Here is an 18,521-nt window from a genome sequence, read left to right as displayed (position 1 = left end):
TCACACTACAATGGCAGAGTTGGATAGTTGTGACAGACCATATGGCCCACAACGGCTAATGGCCTTTTCTATCTGGCCTTTTAAGAAAAACTTTGCCAACTCTTGTTCTATAGGATAAACAACTCAATTTCTTTAACAAATAAGATAGTAGGGGAAAAAAGATGGAGAGAAAAATCTATAGATTAAAAGAGGCCTAAAAGACATTTCAATCAATCAGAATGTCTCGATCTTATTTGTATCTGGATTCAAATAAAACCTGTTTTTTAAAAAAAAATGTTGGACAACTATTTGAAGGTATTAAAAAACGTGTTTTAGGAGTAATAATGTAAAAAATAAAAGAGTTCTAAAATTTTTAAATTTTTACGTACTGAAATCTTTAAAGTGAAATACAATGTCTGCAATTTGTTTCAAAATAATGCAGAAAAGGGGAAGTGAACAGAGGTATAGATGAAATAATACTGCCCGTGAACTGATAACAGCAGAAGCTGTGTGATGGGTACACTCTATGCAGTATTCCTTAACACACGTAGTAAGACAATACATTCATTAGTCATGTTTAGAAGCATCAGATCATGATGGAACTCAGAAACATTCATATATATTTCTAGATATTCCACTATACATCATTTAGGAAGAGGAAAAAGGTCATTTTACTTAAAACTTCTCTGAAGATGTAACCTCCCATTTGATATGATAAGGCAAAACTTGCCCCTTGATGAGAAGTATATGTGTTATTTCATTCTCAGGATGGAATGGGAGCAAGTCCAAATCTAGCCCATAAAAATTTGCAAAAATTAGAAAAAGGCACTCATTCCTTAAGATACTTCTATCTGTTAAATTTCTACAATAAATATATAATCTATTATGAGAATGGGGACCCTTAGATGTGATGCTTTCACATACTCACAACCTGTGCAACTGTAAGAGAGGCCCTTGATGAAAATTAAAAAACTTGTTGCCAAAGAATATGAAGAGTTCAACTTTACCTTTTTGCAAATTAGTAATCTAGAAAAGGTACTCCTCCAGTCTGGGAGTTGATCTTCCTCATCTACTTTTCATCATTCAGAAATGAATGTACCTGAGGGTAGTATGGGGGACAAGTCTACAGACTTTCAGAGTCCTAATATTTCCTTCCTGAATATTCCAAATTAACAAAAACATTTCTCCCAGAAATGCAATTTCTCCCCCATTGCAATAAACACAGAGAGCCGATATACAGCGTCACCAGCATTTCAAAGGCAAGAGAGTTGCAGGAAAGAAGGTATGACCAGAGGCAATCAGCTAAGCAGTCTGTGAATATATGCCCAATTATATACTCTTCCAGTAAATATTAGAGTGAGGAAATACGGCTGGATCACTATTTTTTCTAAATCTAGTAAACAGAGGGAATCCTTATCTCTATTTGAAAGTATACTATTTAAAGAGGGTACATGAACAAGGCATTCTTGAGTACAGATATGAGAAAAAGACAAAGGATAATTTTTTAGTAGAGAAATTGAGCTATAAATGTGTTTACAGCATCTGTACATCATACTTTAAAATGTACATTATGCGTATCACATATACCAAAAACCAAATCTAATACAGAATAGAAGAGTTGTCATTTTCTATACACACATACACATACATACATACATACCCCAAGTAAATTAATTGAACAGATTTTTATCATTTTTATACTATGCCCATCCTAGGAGTGTTAAATTAACAAAATTTTAAAGCTTTGAAAAGGATATCAGTACTTTTAAATGATTTATTTTATACCAAAGTGACCAAAAAAAATCAAGGAGTGTGAAGGCTTCCCAAAAGACTGGTAAATAGAGTCATGTTTTATACAAAGGATAGACTGTTTTTATTTTTATTTTGAAAATGGTAGGAACCTTGTTGTAATAACTTCCAATTACCTCTATGGCAACAGAAATTTCAGCTGCCACTTTAAAGTATTTTGTATATACCACGTAAGTAACTCAGTATTAAATTTAAGGCAATTTTATGAATTAAAGAATTATGAAGTCAAAATAAGATTCCTTTTCCAAGCCCTTCCACCCACAATATCAAATTCATAGGACTAAATGTAAACTTACTTGGGCTGTTAGAAAGGTATCATCTTCACCTTCTTGAGCTTCAAATTCCTAAGTAAAAGGGTATACAATAGCTTTGCTTTACAAAATATCTGGGTAACATGAGAATGCTTTTATGCTATACCCGATTATCACTTGCCTCGTGTTCTGTGCAGGGTCTATGGATACCATGGGTCCTAAGTCAATGCTTAATTATTCAGGCTATATTTTTTATGCCAACAGAAACGCTTAGTCACATTGATAAAAGAATTAGAAAAATGTCCTTCATGAGCCCTTCATTTATTAGGCTAGGTAGAACGAAGTGTTCTAAGCATGAATACTGACCCCCTAATCCCTTGATTTTCTTAAGATGTACTAACATACTTCAAAGCAGGACAAATGATCTATTTCATTCAAAGAAAAGACTTAAAAATTATATGCTTTTAAGTTAAACCTTCACAAGTAATTTCCCCACACTTGATAATAACCAAATAAATGCAAATTAGTCTTTTATATCTACTAAAGTAGTAAAAACAAAAGAAACTAAAACTACCACCTGATAATGTTAGCAAGGTCAGAGTTAGATTGGTACACTCATTCATAGCGGGGTAGTAAACAACTTAAAAGTTAAATATCCCAAATTAAAGGAGTAGCTATTAGATACATAGAAAACAGTCTAATAAGTTGTGGTGTAACACAAGAATTATGAAGTCATTATGATATGTTATGTGAAAATATTATATAGAATAGCAACTTATGGCATGATAACTACTAGGTAAAAATATATACATATGTGGAAGATAATAAGCAAAAATAAAAGGGTCATCTTAGATGGTAGGAGTCTGGGTGATTTATAAATAACTTTAAAAATATATTTTTTGAAAGTTCTGCGACTTTCACATTGAACTAGAAAAATACTTTTTTATTATTTAGTACTTAATTTAACTGTGTCACGTTTTAAAAAAAACTGGCTAAAGACCTGACTTTCGATGTCCTCTTTTTCTATATCTTCTACTGCTTCTGCCTCTATTAATTCATGAGCTCTCTTGTTCTCTTCTGCAGAAAGTAACTCCTTGGAATGCACATTTTCTTCTTCATTTTCACCAAATTCTTCAGAGTCCTTTAGTTCGTCATTTCCATCTTGTTCATGTGCCTCTTGATGTTCCAATTCACAGTCCTTTTAATGGTAAGAAAATTTGGTACAACTCGAGGCAAAGTACTATAGGCTATCCACCAAACCTTTTTGGTAATTTATATCTCTAAACATTTTCACTTTTATCATATTTTGACATTATTCCCAAAGTCAAAGTTCAATCATTTTATAGGACACACTGTGTCCTTAAAAATAGAGGGAGTCTAATACCAAGGTCATTAAACTATGCATCTGAGTTCCCAAATCTCTTACACTGAAATACATACATACTAACTGGATTGCTCTCAAGTTCCAGTTGTTTAATATTTACCAAATCACATACTTGTACGAGCTGTCCTTAAAGACATGGCTTCAAAGAAATGACTTCTTTTCTCCACATGTCACAGTTTGATTTAACTTCAAAGACCACGGAAATCTTACATACGATAATATAAAGTTTATTTCCAATTAATAATAAGGAATCCCAACTGTTACACCAATGTCTATTCTTAGAAAATATGCAAATAATTAATCTAAATGTATTAGCTTTGAAATCTACCACTATGCCACAAAGCCGATCAAGCAGGGGAACATAGGTTGGGATTGCCTCTGTGAAAGAATATGTTTGCCCTTCGAAGTTTAAGGATACAAGGGTACCTCAGTAGAAACAAAGAAAAGCAGCAATCTGCCTAGTTCCCTCTTTGATTAGCTGCAGAGAAAGAGTTGAAAGCAATGAACATTCCTTCCTCCTTTCCTATTCTCATGGTACATCTAGCAGATTTAACAAAAAGTTCCTGGGTTAAAAGGGGAAAAGTGCAGGGGTATAACTATTAATCATTCATAGCTGAACTGCAATGAGTGAATAGAAATTTCTGGTGGGCACCGAGAAGAAATACGATTGTTCTGGAATATGAAGTGCTTGGGGAGCAGGGTGTCTCTGGGACAGAGGTTTAACCAGCTTCACTACCTATGGGTGGAGGAACATAGGGGATTGAAAATGGAGTAGGTGGTTGGTTATATGATGGTAGAAGAATAGGTGCAAAACAAAAGAAAATCACAAGGGAAGTCACTGAGGGAACTTCATCTACTCTGAAGTGCCAACTTTGACCATTCTCCTCACCTATAAGTAGAAGTAATTCCTATAGTATTCATATATCTAAGCAGTAGGTGACATTTACCCACCACTACTGTATAAATTCCAAAATTACCAACTCTGAGAAACAGGGAAAGCATATTCACTTAATTTCTATCAAATTCATCACATATGCAGATACTTCCAAAGGGAAAAAGAAATATAAAGAGAGTGAAGATATATTTAAATAGGATTCTTTAAAAAGCTCTTTTGTTCTTCGAGACATTATGAGACCAGGTTCATTTAATAATTACACAAAGGCATCCTTTGCAGTACATATAAGAGACAGCAATATTACATCTCATAATGTTTCAAACGACTGAAACATTTTTATGAATTGAAGAGCTGAAAGGAAGTTAGAAATGTGAAAACTAAAAGGGTTTTTACTAAGTCACAATACTTTTCCAGCTTATGTATAATTTTGGTTAATCATGCACTCACTAGTGAAGATAACTAGAGAAAATAAGAGCAAAGGAACAACCTAATGGAAGATATACCACAAGGATAAAAGAATACAAAGACTGAAGAGTTCTTAAATGCTCAAACGAAAGCGGGTTACAGACATGCAATCATCAATTTTAATGGATCCCTGAGCAAACATTTCCTAAACCATCTGACTGCAGGGCTAACTCCTCAACCAAACATCTCTTTCTCTCTGTGCCTGCCCTCAAAGTGCAAGATACAAAGCATTGAGACGCATGGTGCTGTGTGGCTTGTGTGTGTATAACGTAGGGAGGGTAGAGAGCTAGACTGTAGGAGAGATGGATGGGTGAATGGACATGAGCTGGCTTCATGGTGGAGCACACAGACATCCCAAGATGTTACGGCAATATGGCCTAACTGTACACAGAAAACGGAAATACATGGGGTGTACATGTACATAATTTAAGAGGAACTATGCTCATTAAATAATTCCTGCAAATGCTCCACTACCTAAGATCTAATGATCAGTAAATAGCAGATCACACTTCATTAAAATGAAAACAAACAAAAATCTAATGCTGATTAAAAATAACAGTATATAGAACTGCCACAACCTCAATTAAAATTAAAATACTTCATACTTCTGGTTGGTCAGTTTGAAAATACATTCTTTTTTAGCCAATAAAGACCTGGCTTATCTTTAAGGGGCGAAACAAATTTCTTAATCTGATCTTCACCAAGTAGCAACAGATCAGCAACTTCCTCCATTTTAGGGACTACATTATTCTAAGTTCTGTTTGTTATATACGAAAGCTAATGCGATGGGCAGTACCCTGTCCAGGAACTAAGATAACAATTGTCCTGTAGCTGTTCCTCTGGCCCCTATGTCTCAGATTTCTACTTAAAGGCTCAGACAAACATTTTTTGCTTTGTCTCATTTAACTAAAGATAAAGTTATTTATTATATTTCTCAACTATGAGAATAAGATTGACAATATTACATAAGTCTCTATCGTTATTTTACCTACATATTTCAGTGTCTACTGTTCAAGTAAAATGCATGAATTCATCATGCAAAATGTTAGGCTCAAAATAAACATCTTAACCTGTGTAATTAACACTTTACCTTGACAAAAGCATCATCTTCCACAGAAGCATCTCCACTCAACTCATCTGCTTCCTGTTTTTTACCTGCGAAAGAAGGAAAATGGGCTAACAACCAATATTTTATTACTTTAAAAGCAAAAAACATTCAGAGACGTTTACCCCGAGGTACCACTCTCCACTCCCAAATCACCTGACAAAGCTAATGCCAACTGCCTATAAACCACCTGGCCACAGCTGTCCCAAACAAAAAAAAGCTTTATTATCAATGTCATGCTGTTTCATTTCACTAAAATAAACTGTACAATGAATCCTACATATGAACCCATCATCTTAACCGACTTGACATGAGATACATTTTTTACACCACTCAAATTCTCTACCTCCAATTCTCCCAGAAGTAGCAGCACCTTTCAACAGTTCTCTATTTGTATACGTAACCAGACATCTGATAGCTAAATTCAAGACTCATATCCCCCCCCAATAAAGCCTTCCTAAGTTCTCCTTGTCAACAAGCTTTCTCTAAAATAAAATTCCCACACTTGACACCTCACAATCCATCAGCTGATTATATATTGCCTTGTACTCTCAAGTACATCTTGCTTCACCATTTAAAAAAATACCTTAAGTGCAGTGACTGCTTTTATGCTTATTTTGTGTTTCTCCAAAGGCCTAAATATAAATAGCGCTGGGCGCTTAACTTAATGACTGATTTAACTGATTTAAGGCAAGTAGAAAGTACTTCAGACCAAAAACTGTTAAGAGCTTCTAGATAGACTACAGGCCTCCCTGACCCAACCCTCACCTTCAAAACTTTGCAAACTGGTGGTTGGAATTTTAAAAATGCCTTCCACATCAGAAAAAAAAAAGTTTTCCACAGAGCCAAAGCTAAAAGTTTGTGTTTTCAAGCTAGTCCACAAAAATCTACTAATTACCTAGCCCCTAATGTACCAGAAATGCTGTAAAAAAAAAAATCACAGCGGCTAAAATTTTACTATTAAATTTTTATTGATTTTCAGATGTTAATGAATGTTCTTTCCTGAGGCTAACTAATCAACCTTTCCTTTGCGTAAAACAGGAGCTGCCATGTCTCAAGCTTCCATGACCCCCAGGACCCACAGAGGAGAGGGTTTAGTTGTGAGGTAACTGTAAAAAAAAGTTAGGATGCCTCCTTTTCCCATGTCTCCTCACCAGCTCCTATCTTCCATCTACTCCCAATTTGAAATCCTTTCCATGAATGAGAGATAAAAAGTGAAACAAGATACTGGTCCTTTCCAAATATGTGAAAAGATTAAGAGTAAAGAGTTTTCTTTTATCCACTGAGGTTAAAAGAGGTCTTCATGTCCCTGAGGGCTTGTGTGAATCAAAACAGAAACAAAATGTGGAGCTTAGTGGCATTTGTATTTTACAGAAAATACAAGTTAGAAGTTACTGTAAGGGCAACAAGAGAGCTGTTCCTTCCTTACAAAAGAAAACAGTATCAGGTGAGAAAGAGCTCACTAAATTGTTTTATCACGTTTAGAGAAAGTTCCATAATATAAAAACTTTAAAGATGCTACCTTTGAGAAGAAATAAGCTTTTTAAAACTACAGGACTGGGACTTCCTAGTGGTCCAGTGGTAAAGAATCTGCCTTCTAATGCAGGGGACGAGGGTTCAATCCCTGGTCAGGGAAGTAAGACCCCACACACCACGGGGCAACTAAGCCCACATGCCACAACTACTGAGCTGGCACGCCACAACTACTGAGCTGGCGCACCTCAACTAGAGCCCACGTGTCACAAACTACAGAGCCCATGCGCCACAACTACAGACCCCATGGCCCTGAAGCCCGCGCACCACAACGAAGATCCCACAGGGCTCAACGAAGATCCCACGTGCCGCAACTAAGACCCAACGCAGCCAAAACTAAATTAAATAAATAAAATAAAACTATAGGATTCCACCCCCCAACACACACACACCACCAAATAACCTATAGAGTAGAGCTTTTGGGTGAACTCCTTCAGATCATTTGCAAATACTATTTACTCTTTACAAATATAAAATGCTTTACAATTTGCAAAGCGCTTTTTTAAAATTTATTTTATTATATTTTATTTTTGGCTGCATTGGGTCTTCGTAGCTGTGCACTGGCTTTCTCTAGTTGTGGCGAGCGGGGGCTACTCTTCGTTGCAGTGCGCGGGCTTCTCACTGCAGTGGCTTCTCTTGTTGCGGAGCACGGGCTCTAGGCGTGCAGGCTTCAGTAGTTGTGGCTCGCATGCTCTAGAGCACAGGCTCAGCAGTTGTGGTGCACGGGCTTAGCTGCTCCGCAGTATGGGGGATCTTCCCAGACCAGGGCTCAAACGCGTGTCCCCTGCATTGGCAGGCGGATTCTTAACCACTGCGCCACCAGGGAAGTCCCGCAAAGCACTTAAACAAAAAAAGGTCAACTGATTTTTCCTAGCACCCCATGGTACATAGGGCCAGAATCACAATTTTACAAAAGAGAAAATGAACCCGAGGTTACACAGCTTGCCCAAAGCTAGTAAATGGCATTGTCAGAACTGGAAGCCAAGGCTTCTCATTTCCAGTCTTAAATTCTTTCCACTTCATCTTACTATGACCTACTTAAAAGACATTATTCTAGTAAGAAGTGGTTAATTAACTCAATTTAAAGATACCATCTTTGAAATGGCAGCCCTCAGCATAATGACAAGCTACATATACTATGCACACTCCATGGTGAGTTTCACTTGCCTTAGTTTACTTAAAGGAAAACCAAATTACACTACATCAACCAAAACAACAACAGCAGTCACTACCACTGCTTAAGCAGCTTCCACAGTGCAGACACTAGGATAAATGCTTCATATGTATTAATGCATTTATTTTATCCTCTTAACTAGCCCCATTTTACAAAACAGGAAACTAATGCTGAAAAGTTAATCCGATTACAAAGTTAGTAAGGGTAGTGCTTCAGTTTAATCCCAGGCCTATTCCCACTCCTCAAAAACCACAAAACCATTGATGTTCAAGTAGCTACAATGTGCCAGTTGTTAAAAATGTTATCTCTTTTAGCATGAACACAGGCTCCACAAGCCACATCCATAAAATTTTAAAATGTGAGAGTCACAGAGATTACGTAACTTGCCCCATGACAAACAGGCAACAAGAGGCAGAGGTACACAAAAAGGTCCAAGTTTGCTATATCCCTTATTGTTTTTAACAGCTGTATCACATGAAAGTACTGGACACAATGTGTCATAAGCTTGTAAACATAAAAACCACAAGGAGGAGATTTTCAAACATACAGTGATGAAACTTTAGTAATAACCTGATAGGTACATAATATTTAAGAAAACTGACATTTCACACACTAGTTTTTGACTCCTCTCATGATCTGTAACTCTGCATTTGTTTACACATGATGAATTAGAAACTATACTGTAATTTCTTCCTTTATGAAAAAAGTATCACCCCTCTGGGCTTCCCTGGTGGTGCAGTGGTTGAGAGTCCGCCTGCCGATGCAGGGGACACGGGCTCATGCCCCGGTCTGGGAAGATCCCACATGCCGCGGAGCGGCTGGGCCCGTGAGCCATGGTCGCTGAGCCTGCGCGTCCTGAGCCTGTGCTCCGCAACGGGAGAGGCCACAGCAGTGAGAGGCCTGCGTACCGCCAAAAAAAAAAAAAAAAAAAAGTATCACCCCTCCACCATACAAAAATAATTCACATCTTAAAAAGCTATGATGTTCATCATCCAGCCCAGAACCTAGTACAATGCTATATAATAAGTAGATACTCAAGCATTATATATATCCTGACTGATAATGGTGTAGGTTCTAGGTTGGATGCTAGCAGTAAACAAGGTCTGGATTTCAATTCAGAATTTCTATCAGCCCTCACTGGAACAAAGGTAAGACGTGACACGCCAGTCAAACTAGCATCATGTGCAACCCCATCCTGTCAGTAAGGACTGTAAACTCCAACTTTAATGATGTTACAAAGTACATCGACAGATTCCTAACTTTTATGATGTCACAGATAAGAAATAACTTAAAAGAAAAATCAAATCCCACTTAATTCAACAAGCACCACCAGCTTAGGCACATTTTTGTACAGTCAGTAATCGTTTATACCCCATATCCCATTTAAGCCTGTGCTATGAAAGCTCCTACAACAAACTAATAAATGAATCTTTTGTCCTTCAGGGAATCTGGCATATACCACAGAAATGGGAACTGGTCCAAAGCAAAGTAGCACCACCAGGATGAGGAAGCTAACTGAAAGTGCAATGTAGTCGGAAGCCTAACTTTAATGCTCTGAGGAACAAAACTAGAAAATAAATTGAGTAGTAAAGATAGTCTGAATAGCAAAATAAAAAATAGAAGCAAAATTACTTATCACATCTCAAACTATCATAGTAGTAACATATAGTTATTTTGAAATTTCACTGCAATGATTTTAGGGTCAAAAGTAAAATGGTCAAGTAAAAATGTATACCAAAGGAAGACGACACTAGAATACCTCCTTAATTATACAACATTGTTTGTATGGGTCCACAAATCCTCAGTGAAACCACTGGGGCCAGACATGTTTCAGAACTGTCAGATTTTAAGAGAGTACAATAGTGTATATACCATTTGTTAATTTAAACCTTCCAGTGGCTTCTGGAACAGTTTCTCTCAATCAATCACGGAAACACTTGTGCAATGAAATATATGAATATTAACATCAATTAGGATAAATCAAGACTATAAGTAGCCTCACTTTTGTCACCAAACTTAAGAAAAAACTTCATTTTCAGAATGTTTGTATTTCAGAATTAACAATAAAGAATTTTGGATGGCAATTTGGTTTTCTCCTTCGAAGGCAAACTGGTCCTTACAAGGTTTGGTAATTTTCCTTTTCAAGTTCAGAAATACCTCCAGAAACAAAATGAAACAAAAAATTCACTTAACAAGTAGATTTTAAAGTAATTTTGCCAAAAAAATTTTGTGGCTGAGTAACTTTTCCCCTAAACATTTATAGAAGCTATGAAACGTAGAAAATGTTCAGTCATAAAATTTCTGTTGGATAAGAGGGGGGAAGACTCAGAGACCAGGCCAAACTGAACAACACTGATGTTTCCAGCAACAACCTGTCCTCAACTGTATGAAATCTTAAAATAATCACATACTATGCCTTGTGTTAACCATTTGCATATGTGTTTTAGTCTCTCTTCTATTAAAATGGTATTTCACTAATGAAATCAGTTTTCTAAAAGGCCTTGCACACTGTCTTAAACATAGCAGTCATCCAATAGGTCATTTTATTATTTTTTAAAAATCTACCATAAAGATAATTCATACTCATTATAATAAAATAAATCTGGAAAACACCAAACGTATATTTTTTAAAAATCTCTTAACTGTGTCATCTAAAGACAACCAAACTGAACATCCACACACACTTGTGAGCATTTGCACAAGATTTTAAAAGGCAGCAAGAATGTAACTGAGTTCTTAACGGATTACTTTTCTATCCTATCAATCAAAAGAAAACAGCACTGCTTAACTCAGCATTATTGTGAGCATCAAATAAAGCAATGTGAAAGTGTTTTGAAAACTGTAACAGAGAACTAATTGCAAACTGACAGGCAGAAAGAGATGAATGAAAATGATGCTAAATTTTAAGCTGTAATCTAGAGCAGCCAGTGGTTCTTAACCCTAGCTGCATGAGAATCACCTGGCGAACTTTTAGAAAAGACTGATTCCTGGGCCCCCAACAGAGTAACCAAAACCAACTCTCTGGGGGGCAGAAGCCTGGTATCTGTATTTTTAAAAACTCAAATGACTCTAATGTAGAGCAGTCTGAGCATAACTGAAGAAGTTGGAGTGAGAAGAACATAAAAGGTTACCGTTTTCAGATTCTCCAGATTAGAAAAAATTTAAATTCTACCCACCTTCAACAAAACACCTTGAGTAGGCATGAACCGGTATTAATTCTCGACAAGGTTAAAAAAAAAAATCCTTAAACATAAACCTCCTATGAGTACATGCACATGTACATATATACCTTAGATCATGTTATCTGTGATAAAATCCGAGTGGTGGAATTACGGGCAATTTTCACTTTTTTGTACTTTTCTGGATTATCTAATTTTTAGTATATGTGCTGCCAAAGCGAGCACTGGATTATCTAATTTTTAAAATGAAAACATTTCACTTTTATGATCTGGAAAACAATTCTGTAAAGCCGTAATACAAACTACTATTCCAGGCTACCAGAACTGCCACATAAGGCTAACTCGGGCTGTGGAGTTTATGGTGTGAATGGTTAACTCCCGGAATTGCACCACACCGAGGCCCTTTTATTGTAATGTGTGAGGACTAACTTATAGTTGATTAAATAAATCAGCAAATTTCAGCCTTAAATCCTAAGCCATTGTTCAGTCTCTTCATTAAAGTCATTTCTGATGCCACCAACTGATAATAATGACTGGTTTTTCCTCTAATTCCTGGACAATTCTCACTTTATTTTACATGAGTTCATGAAAGAGAAGAAAAAGTCTGAAGTCTTCTGTCCTTAATTCAAAACGCCTAGGAGATGAATGACATGGGAGAAAGACACTGTCATAAAGTACTAGAAAATTTTATCTATCTCCCCACCAGGATCCTTGACACACACCACATTTGACACAATAAAATAGCTGAAAAAAGTACAAAAGTGCTTTGATGATAAACATAATCCACCATATACAACTGCATAAGTCAAATGCAGGTTTTAATGGCTGAGGTAAAAGGGCCTGATTTTGTGAAATGAAAATGACATACACAACTTCTGAGGTTGGACAATATTCCAGCAAAAGTTATGAGGCTTTCCAACACAGCAACAACTTGGTGAGGGATAAAAGGCGAGCGTCATGATTCACATACTCTAAAAGTAAGTACATTTCACAATCAGTGTTTAAGGAGAAGCTACTAGTGCTGTTGAGAAAAGCACCTTAAAAAGAAAAACTGTTTGGAAAATAGTAAAGACTATTAATCTCTGATAGACTGCTGCCTACAAAGAAATATACAATTAAAATAAGCACCAAAAGAAATATTTTTAAAAGCAGTTGTTAAGAAAGTCATCATATGGCCCTCAGTATTCATTCAACAAACATGTTATGTGCCAAGCAATATGCTAGGCATTACAGAGATTAATGTATATAAAAGACTATGTCCTCACCCCACAAAGCTTTTAGCCCAGTGGGTACCCAAAAAATATTTATGACAATTTTGTTCCCAAAATGCTTCTCAATGCCACAGTTCTGATTAAAGTTTCCTTAACATCCAAACACGCAACAGTTTTTAAAAAAAGCAAGCATTACAGTACACTGATACTAAATTATATGAAATTCATTTTATGTGGTTGATTACTATATGCTTACTTGGCATACAAATTTTAGAAAGCTTTACACAGTAAACATGTAATTAATTATACTGAGTGTGGTACTTTCCACACATAATCAGGCATTATGCTTGGATAAACCTATAACCCCAAAATAAACTTGTTTCTATAGTGGGAACAAAACAGATTTTATATAGCAGTTTGAATCTTTTTTAAACCTGCAAGTATTGTGAGTTTCAATTCGTTAAGTACTGATTACATATACTTCTGAATATTGCACTGATTAACTACTTAAAGTAACTTTTGCTGAAGTTTAGAGGCGACTCGAAAGGTTGAATATCCAAAAGAATGATATGCTGTTTACAGGTGAACCGAAAGAAAGTTTACATCTATAATCTCTAAAAGAAGCTAATGAGGAGTTAGCTCTACCTGTTTAACCGCTTTCTTAACACACACCCAAATAATGACAGTAACTCTTACTGGTGAAGCGCTCTTCTAGGTTACTTATTAAAAATTTCATAGCAAAGAGAATGTGAAAAGACTCAGAAGTGAGAACCAATCTAAGCTTAAAATTTCACCCCACTAACTATGCAAATAGATTTTACAAATATGTTAACCATAAATATTAGGACCCGCTATAACATTATCAACATTTGTTACAAGTTTGTGAGTTTGTGCTTGTAATAACAGCATTTTTTAAAATATTCTACAATATACTTAAGAATGCAGATTCCTTTTCCTCTAATCTGTCAAAACATAATCACTTTAACACAAAAAAATTGTTTGAGAAATAGTGACCCTGCACTTATAAGAGAACGAACTTAATATTTCACCTAAGTAACTGTTCAAGACCCATGAAGCTTCTCTTACCTTATCATTCAACATCATTTAATTTTATTGCTACATTAAGTCACATCATCATAAGAATTATTTATTTTGCCTAACAAGCTATTAAATGTGGTGTCTTGCTGTTGTCTACATGACTGCCTCTAAGTAATCCCTTTCTTTATTCTTATCCTTTTCTAGTATTCCCAGCTAAAGATATCCATACTGACTGAGGACCTATGAGTTTTCCTGTTCCTTCCTTATATACCTATTTTAGCTAAAAAAAGAATGTTTCTTCTGGCTCCTAGCTACATATAATTATTAAATTTCAGAATTAAGAGACCGTTACAGATGGTCTAGTAAATTTTCCAATTTTATAAAAAGGAAGTATACCCACTGAAGGAAAAGTACTATGACCAAGATGCAATTACTTTCAAGATAGATACTGCTAAGTGAAATAAGATGTGACAAAAAGAACATCATATTACAATATTATTTAATTTCTTGAATCCTTAGTTTTAAAAATCTGTTATTAATATTTTTAAGTTTCCCTATTCAAATTTGATGTCTAAAAATTATTTTTAAACTTAATTTAAAATTTAAAATAATCTTACTTATAAGCATCTTAACTAAATTAATTCAAACTAGGTTCTTAGTTTGGGATTTACATTATGTTCTTTCTCATTCACAGGATTTTCAGAACAATGATAAATGGAACTCAAGGAGACAAGAGCTATTTATCACACATGTCATGAAGTACTCAGTTGTAGTGTGTTGCAGACAATTAATGTTACAACTCCTGACTAAATACTACAAGATACCTTAACATCAGAGTTATGGAAAAATTAAATTTCAAGTATCCTTATAATCCATATAAGAGGAAAAAATTAACATACTTACTATATATATATATATATATATATACACACATACATACATACACATATATATGTATACTGAAAAACTTCTTAAAATGGTATATTGCTGAATTTATTGCTAAAGGTAGGATGAGTGAAGTTCCTAATGACTAAAAAAGAAAGTGATACACAGTTAAATTAAAAGTAGGTGAGAATGAATAAATCACATGAGATTTACTTTACATGCTAAAATCAGTAATCAGCTTAAATAATTTGGGACTATGATTAATACATAACATCTATCAAACTACCACAATATGCTAAATAAATGACATGAATCAAAATCATTATAAGAAATCACAATAAGAAACATGGTTAACTCCTGATGTACTTATTTCTGAATTTTTTATGCTTCCTCATTTTGAAAGTGCCTCTGAGTTTGTCAGCAGAGGCTTCTCAACACAAGCTTCTCTAACACAGGGAAATGTATCGCTCAAAGTGATACACTGAGTTAAGAATTACATTAAAAGCCACAGATCTTCAAGATAACTTTGTTACTCCTCTAAACACCATTTCTACCTCTGCCATTCCCATCCCATCCAGAAAATGCTTCTTTGCCCCTTTCAATTTCCTTTGGCACAAATAGGGCACTCTTGCAAACCTACAAAAACTCTCAGTGAGATGGCATCAAGATGTGCCTGGTCCCAATACTCATGCAGATTGCTTAAGATCAAACTTGACTATTTCCTTCTTTTCAAGGTTAATCCATTCAACCATTTTACTCTAGTTCAATCAATCTGGTCTACAGCAGAGAGTAGCATTTAGGATCACTTAAAGCAGTAAAGAGTGTTAGGTTTTTAAAATGCTGCAGCTGCATGGAACTTGTATGTAGGTACCAGGATCCAGATACCCACATCATGCCCACCCTCTGACACTGTCCTTATAGGACCGAGGGAAAAATCCGTAATTATTCAAGTAAGTATTTCACTTACCAGAACCTTTTAAATATATCTAAGTCCCATTTATATTGTTAAAATATTAATTTAAAACAACCTCTACCTATTCATTAAATCACCATATCCTAGAAATATATTCTGGCCTCCTTTAAAAGTTATAAAATCGAAATCATTAACATATCCCTATAACTTAAAACTTTTTATTTTTAAGCTAATTAGTCATGGATTTTTTTTCCCTACCTTGTTAGTATGATTGGTAAGGTCTTTTTGAATTTCACTAAAAATTAGAATGTTTAATGGCATAAATGCAAATTAAATTCACCAAATCAAACAAAATACTAAACACAAAGGTTATAAAATTTTAATATACTAGAGAAAACAGCAAGGAGCCAAGGTGAAAGATTTGGTAGGAATTCCATCAATACTCTGCCAATTGTGGGGCAAGGTAGACATGTATTAAACCGTATTTTATTCTTCAGGTCTTCACACTATGAAGGAAGAAATATTATGAAACTTGACTTTGTAATTTTTTCAGAAGCAAGAAAGAACTGGTCTCACTTTCAGGTCAGCTTCAGCCAAATCTTAAGGGCTACTAGTCACCCAAAGCTTGGCAACAGTAACTTTTCTTCCTTGACCCAACAAGGCAGAGTGCCAGAGGGAAATAGCAAAGAGTAGCACTATATAAACAGGGCAAGTGGCACAAGAGCAGAGGCAAGTTATATAACCAAAATATATTTTAAAATATGTTTATAACTCGTAACAACCTTTGCCTTTGGTTGGTTTCTTGTTTGGAGTATCAGTTGAAACAGTTAATTCAATATTATCTGGATCGCCTCCTTCCTCTTCAATAGCCTACATTAGAAAGAGAAGTTAATATGCTACACAGTCTATCTAAACTTATTTTAAAAAACGAAAAAAAAAATTAGCAAACCTCAAGCCTCAAGACATTAGAATTGCCAGTCATTTCATAAACCAACTTCACAAAGGAGCAATTAAACTACAAGAGTGAGAAACTTTCAGGAGGAAATATCATTAGGTATCAAAATCACATGGAGTTTTACATATTACCCAGTCAAGAAAATTAACTAACACATATTATCATACTGAACAAAAGTCTAAATATTCTCGATTGCATAGAAGTTGCTAGCTACGAAAGTAAAGAACTAAAATGAGCTTTCCTAATTTCTATAGTACAAACTTATTTCTCCTCTACAATTCCAACGCTCACTCAAACCAGAAAGATAATCAGGGAAGAAAAAGAAGATTATTGCGCTAATGCAAAACTGAAAACCCAGCGGAAAACAAACCCTTTCTCTTACCCACCCATCAACTCCCACTACCAATTACCCCCCAATTGGGGGAGGAAACGGTTGGACACAATTACACGGTAACTTCGCAGAAGTCACCAAAGTAACCAGTCCCTACGAGGCCAAGAAATGCACGCGTTCACCATCGCTAAAGGCTGGGGACCGAGCGCCTCCCGGGTCTCCACGATCGCCCTTGGGAGGCCGCGCCGGCCGGCCGCAGCCTGGCAGGGACGTCCTGGGGGAGGCAGGGGTGCGCTGGGCTGCGGCGGCCGGTCCCGGGCGGCTCGCGGGCCCCTCGCAGGCCCGGCCCGGAGCGCGGGGGCGGGGGCGCCGCGAGAGGGTCCTTGCCTCCCGCGCGCGCGGGCGCCGCCCGGGACCTCCCCACCTCGCAGTCCCGCGGGCCCCGGCGGCTGCGAACGGACGGGGGCTGCGGCGGAAGTGGGGGCTCCGAGGCGCGGCCTAAGCTCGCCTTCCCGGACCTAGCCGGGCCTCACCTGCTTGAGTCGGGAAACGAGCACAGTCTTGACTCCGGTGATGTCCAGGTTCCGCCGTTTCAGCTCGGACTTGAGATCGATGACCCGCAGATCGGTGATCTTTTTACCTTCCGCCTGACCTGAGGCGGCCGAGGCTGCCACAGCACCGGTAGCGGCAGCCATTTTAGAAGAACAGCGCGCTGCCTAGGCAGCAAGTGATCTGCAGGGCGGCGGCAGCAGCTCCAACTTCAACTCAGGCCTCGCCGGCCGCCGGCGCCGCACAGCGCTGCGCACAATGAGCCACTAGCCCCGCCCCCTGTCCGCCACCCCGGCGCAACCTGCAGCCTCAACCAGCACCCGGATGAGGGGCGCGCGTGCGCACTGGCGGGAGGCGGAGGATGGCGCCCAGCGCGCGCTGCGGAGTCGGCCGCTGCCACCTGGGCGGTGCGACGCCCCCCACACACCCTTGCGTGGACTGGGAGGTCAGGCGCGTTCAACCGCACGAAAGTCCGCCGTGCCGCGGTTCCCCACGGCTTCGTTAGCCATTTTCTGGAAGTGTCTCGAGCCTTGAGCAACAGCAGTGCGCTGGCACTCTCGGCATAGATAGTGCGCGCGTCACTCAACACAAACCAAGGGGCGTGTGCGCGCCCTAAAGCTCTTCCAGGGAAATACTTTATCGGTTCTGCTGAATAATCGAAAAAATGTGGCCACTGTGCACGAATTAACTAGGTTCGCCGAGTTCCGTTCGAAGGCTGGAAAGAAACTCTGGGGCGGTTAATATAAAGAGTATAAAGGGTTATAAGAATATAATAGGGCTGGCCTGTGTGACAAGTCCCACTAGCTGTCTCGGGAAAACATGCCTTTGCTCAAGAGAATTAGTCTATTCTAGGGCTGCCCATCTC

General features: G+C 37.4%; 1 protein-coding gene across 4 annotated transcripts in view; it reads right to left on the bottom strand.

Moving 5' to 3' along the window:
• SLTM (SAFB like transcription modulator) overlaps nucleotides 1–17,891 on the bottom strand; it is a 44,480-nt gene extending 26,589 nt beyond the window's left edge. For 3 of the 4 annotated variants that reach the window (XM_060097279.1, XM_060097280.1, XM_060097282.1), the window contains exons 1-5: nucleotides 17,641–17,890; nucleotides 16,604–16,691; nucleotides 5,874–5,938; nucleotides 3,040–3,237; nucleotides 2,085–2,132 (exon numbers count right to left, since the gene is read on the bottom strand). In XM_060097279.1, coding sequence (XP_059953262.1) covers nucleotides 2,085–2,132; nucleotides 3,040–3,237; nucleotides 5,874–5,938; nucleotides 16,604–16,691; nucleotides 17,641–17,802 — 561 coding nt within the window. In that variant the 5' untranslated portion in view covers nucleotides 17,803–17,890. Of the gene's footprint in view, nucleotides 1–2,084; nucleotides 2,133–3,039; nucleotides 3,238–5,873; nucleotides 5,939–16,603; nucleotides 16,692–17,640 lie in introns of all 4 variants that reach the window. The other variant, XM_060097281.1, reaches the window with a different exon arrangement.
• Between the last annotated feature and the right edge of the window lie 630 nt (nucleotides 17,892–18,521).

Source organism: Mesoplodon densirostris, chromosome 4, assembly GCF_025265405.1.
Source record: "Mesoplodon densirostris isolate mMesDen1 chromosome 4, mMesDen1 primary haplotype, whole genome shotgun sequence".
Classification (NCBI taxonomy): Eukaryota; Metazoa; Chordata; class Mammalia; order Artiodactyla; family Ziphiidae; genus Mesoplodon; species Mesoplodon densirostris.
Note: the sequence above shows the minus strand (reverse complement) of the source record. Positions and strands in the feature narration are given on the sequence as shown.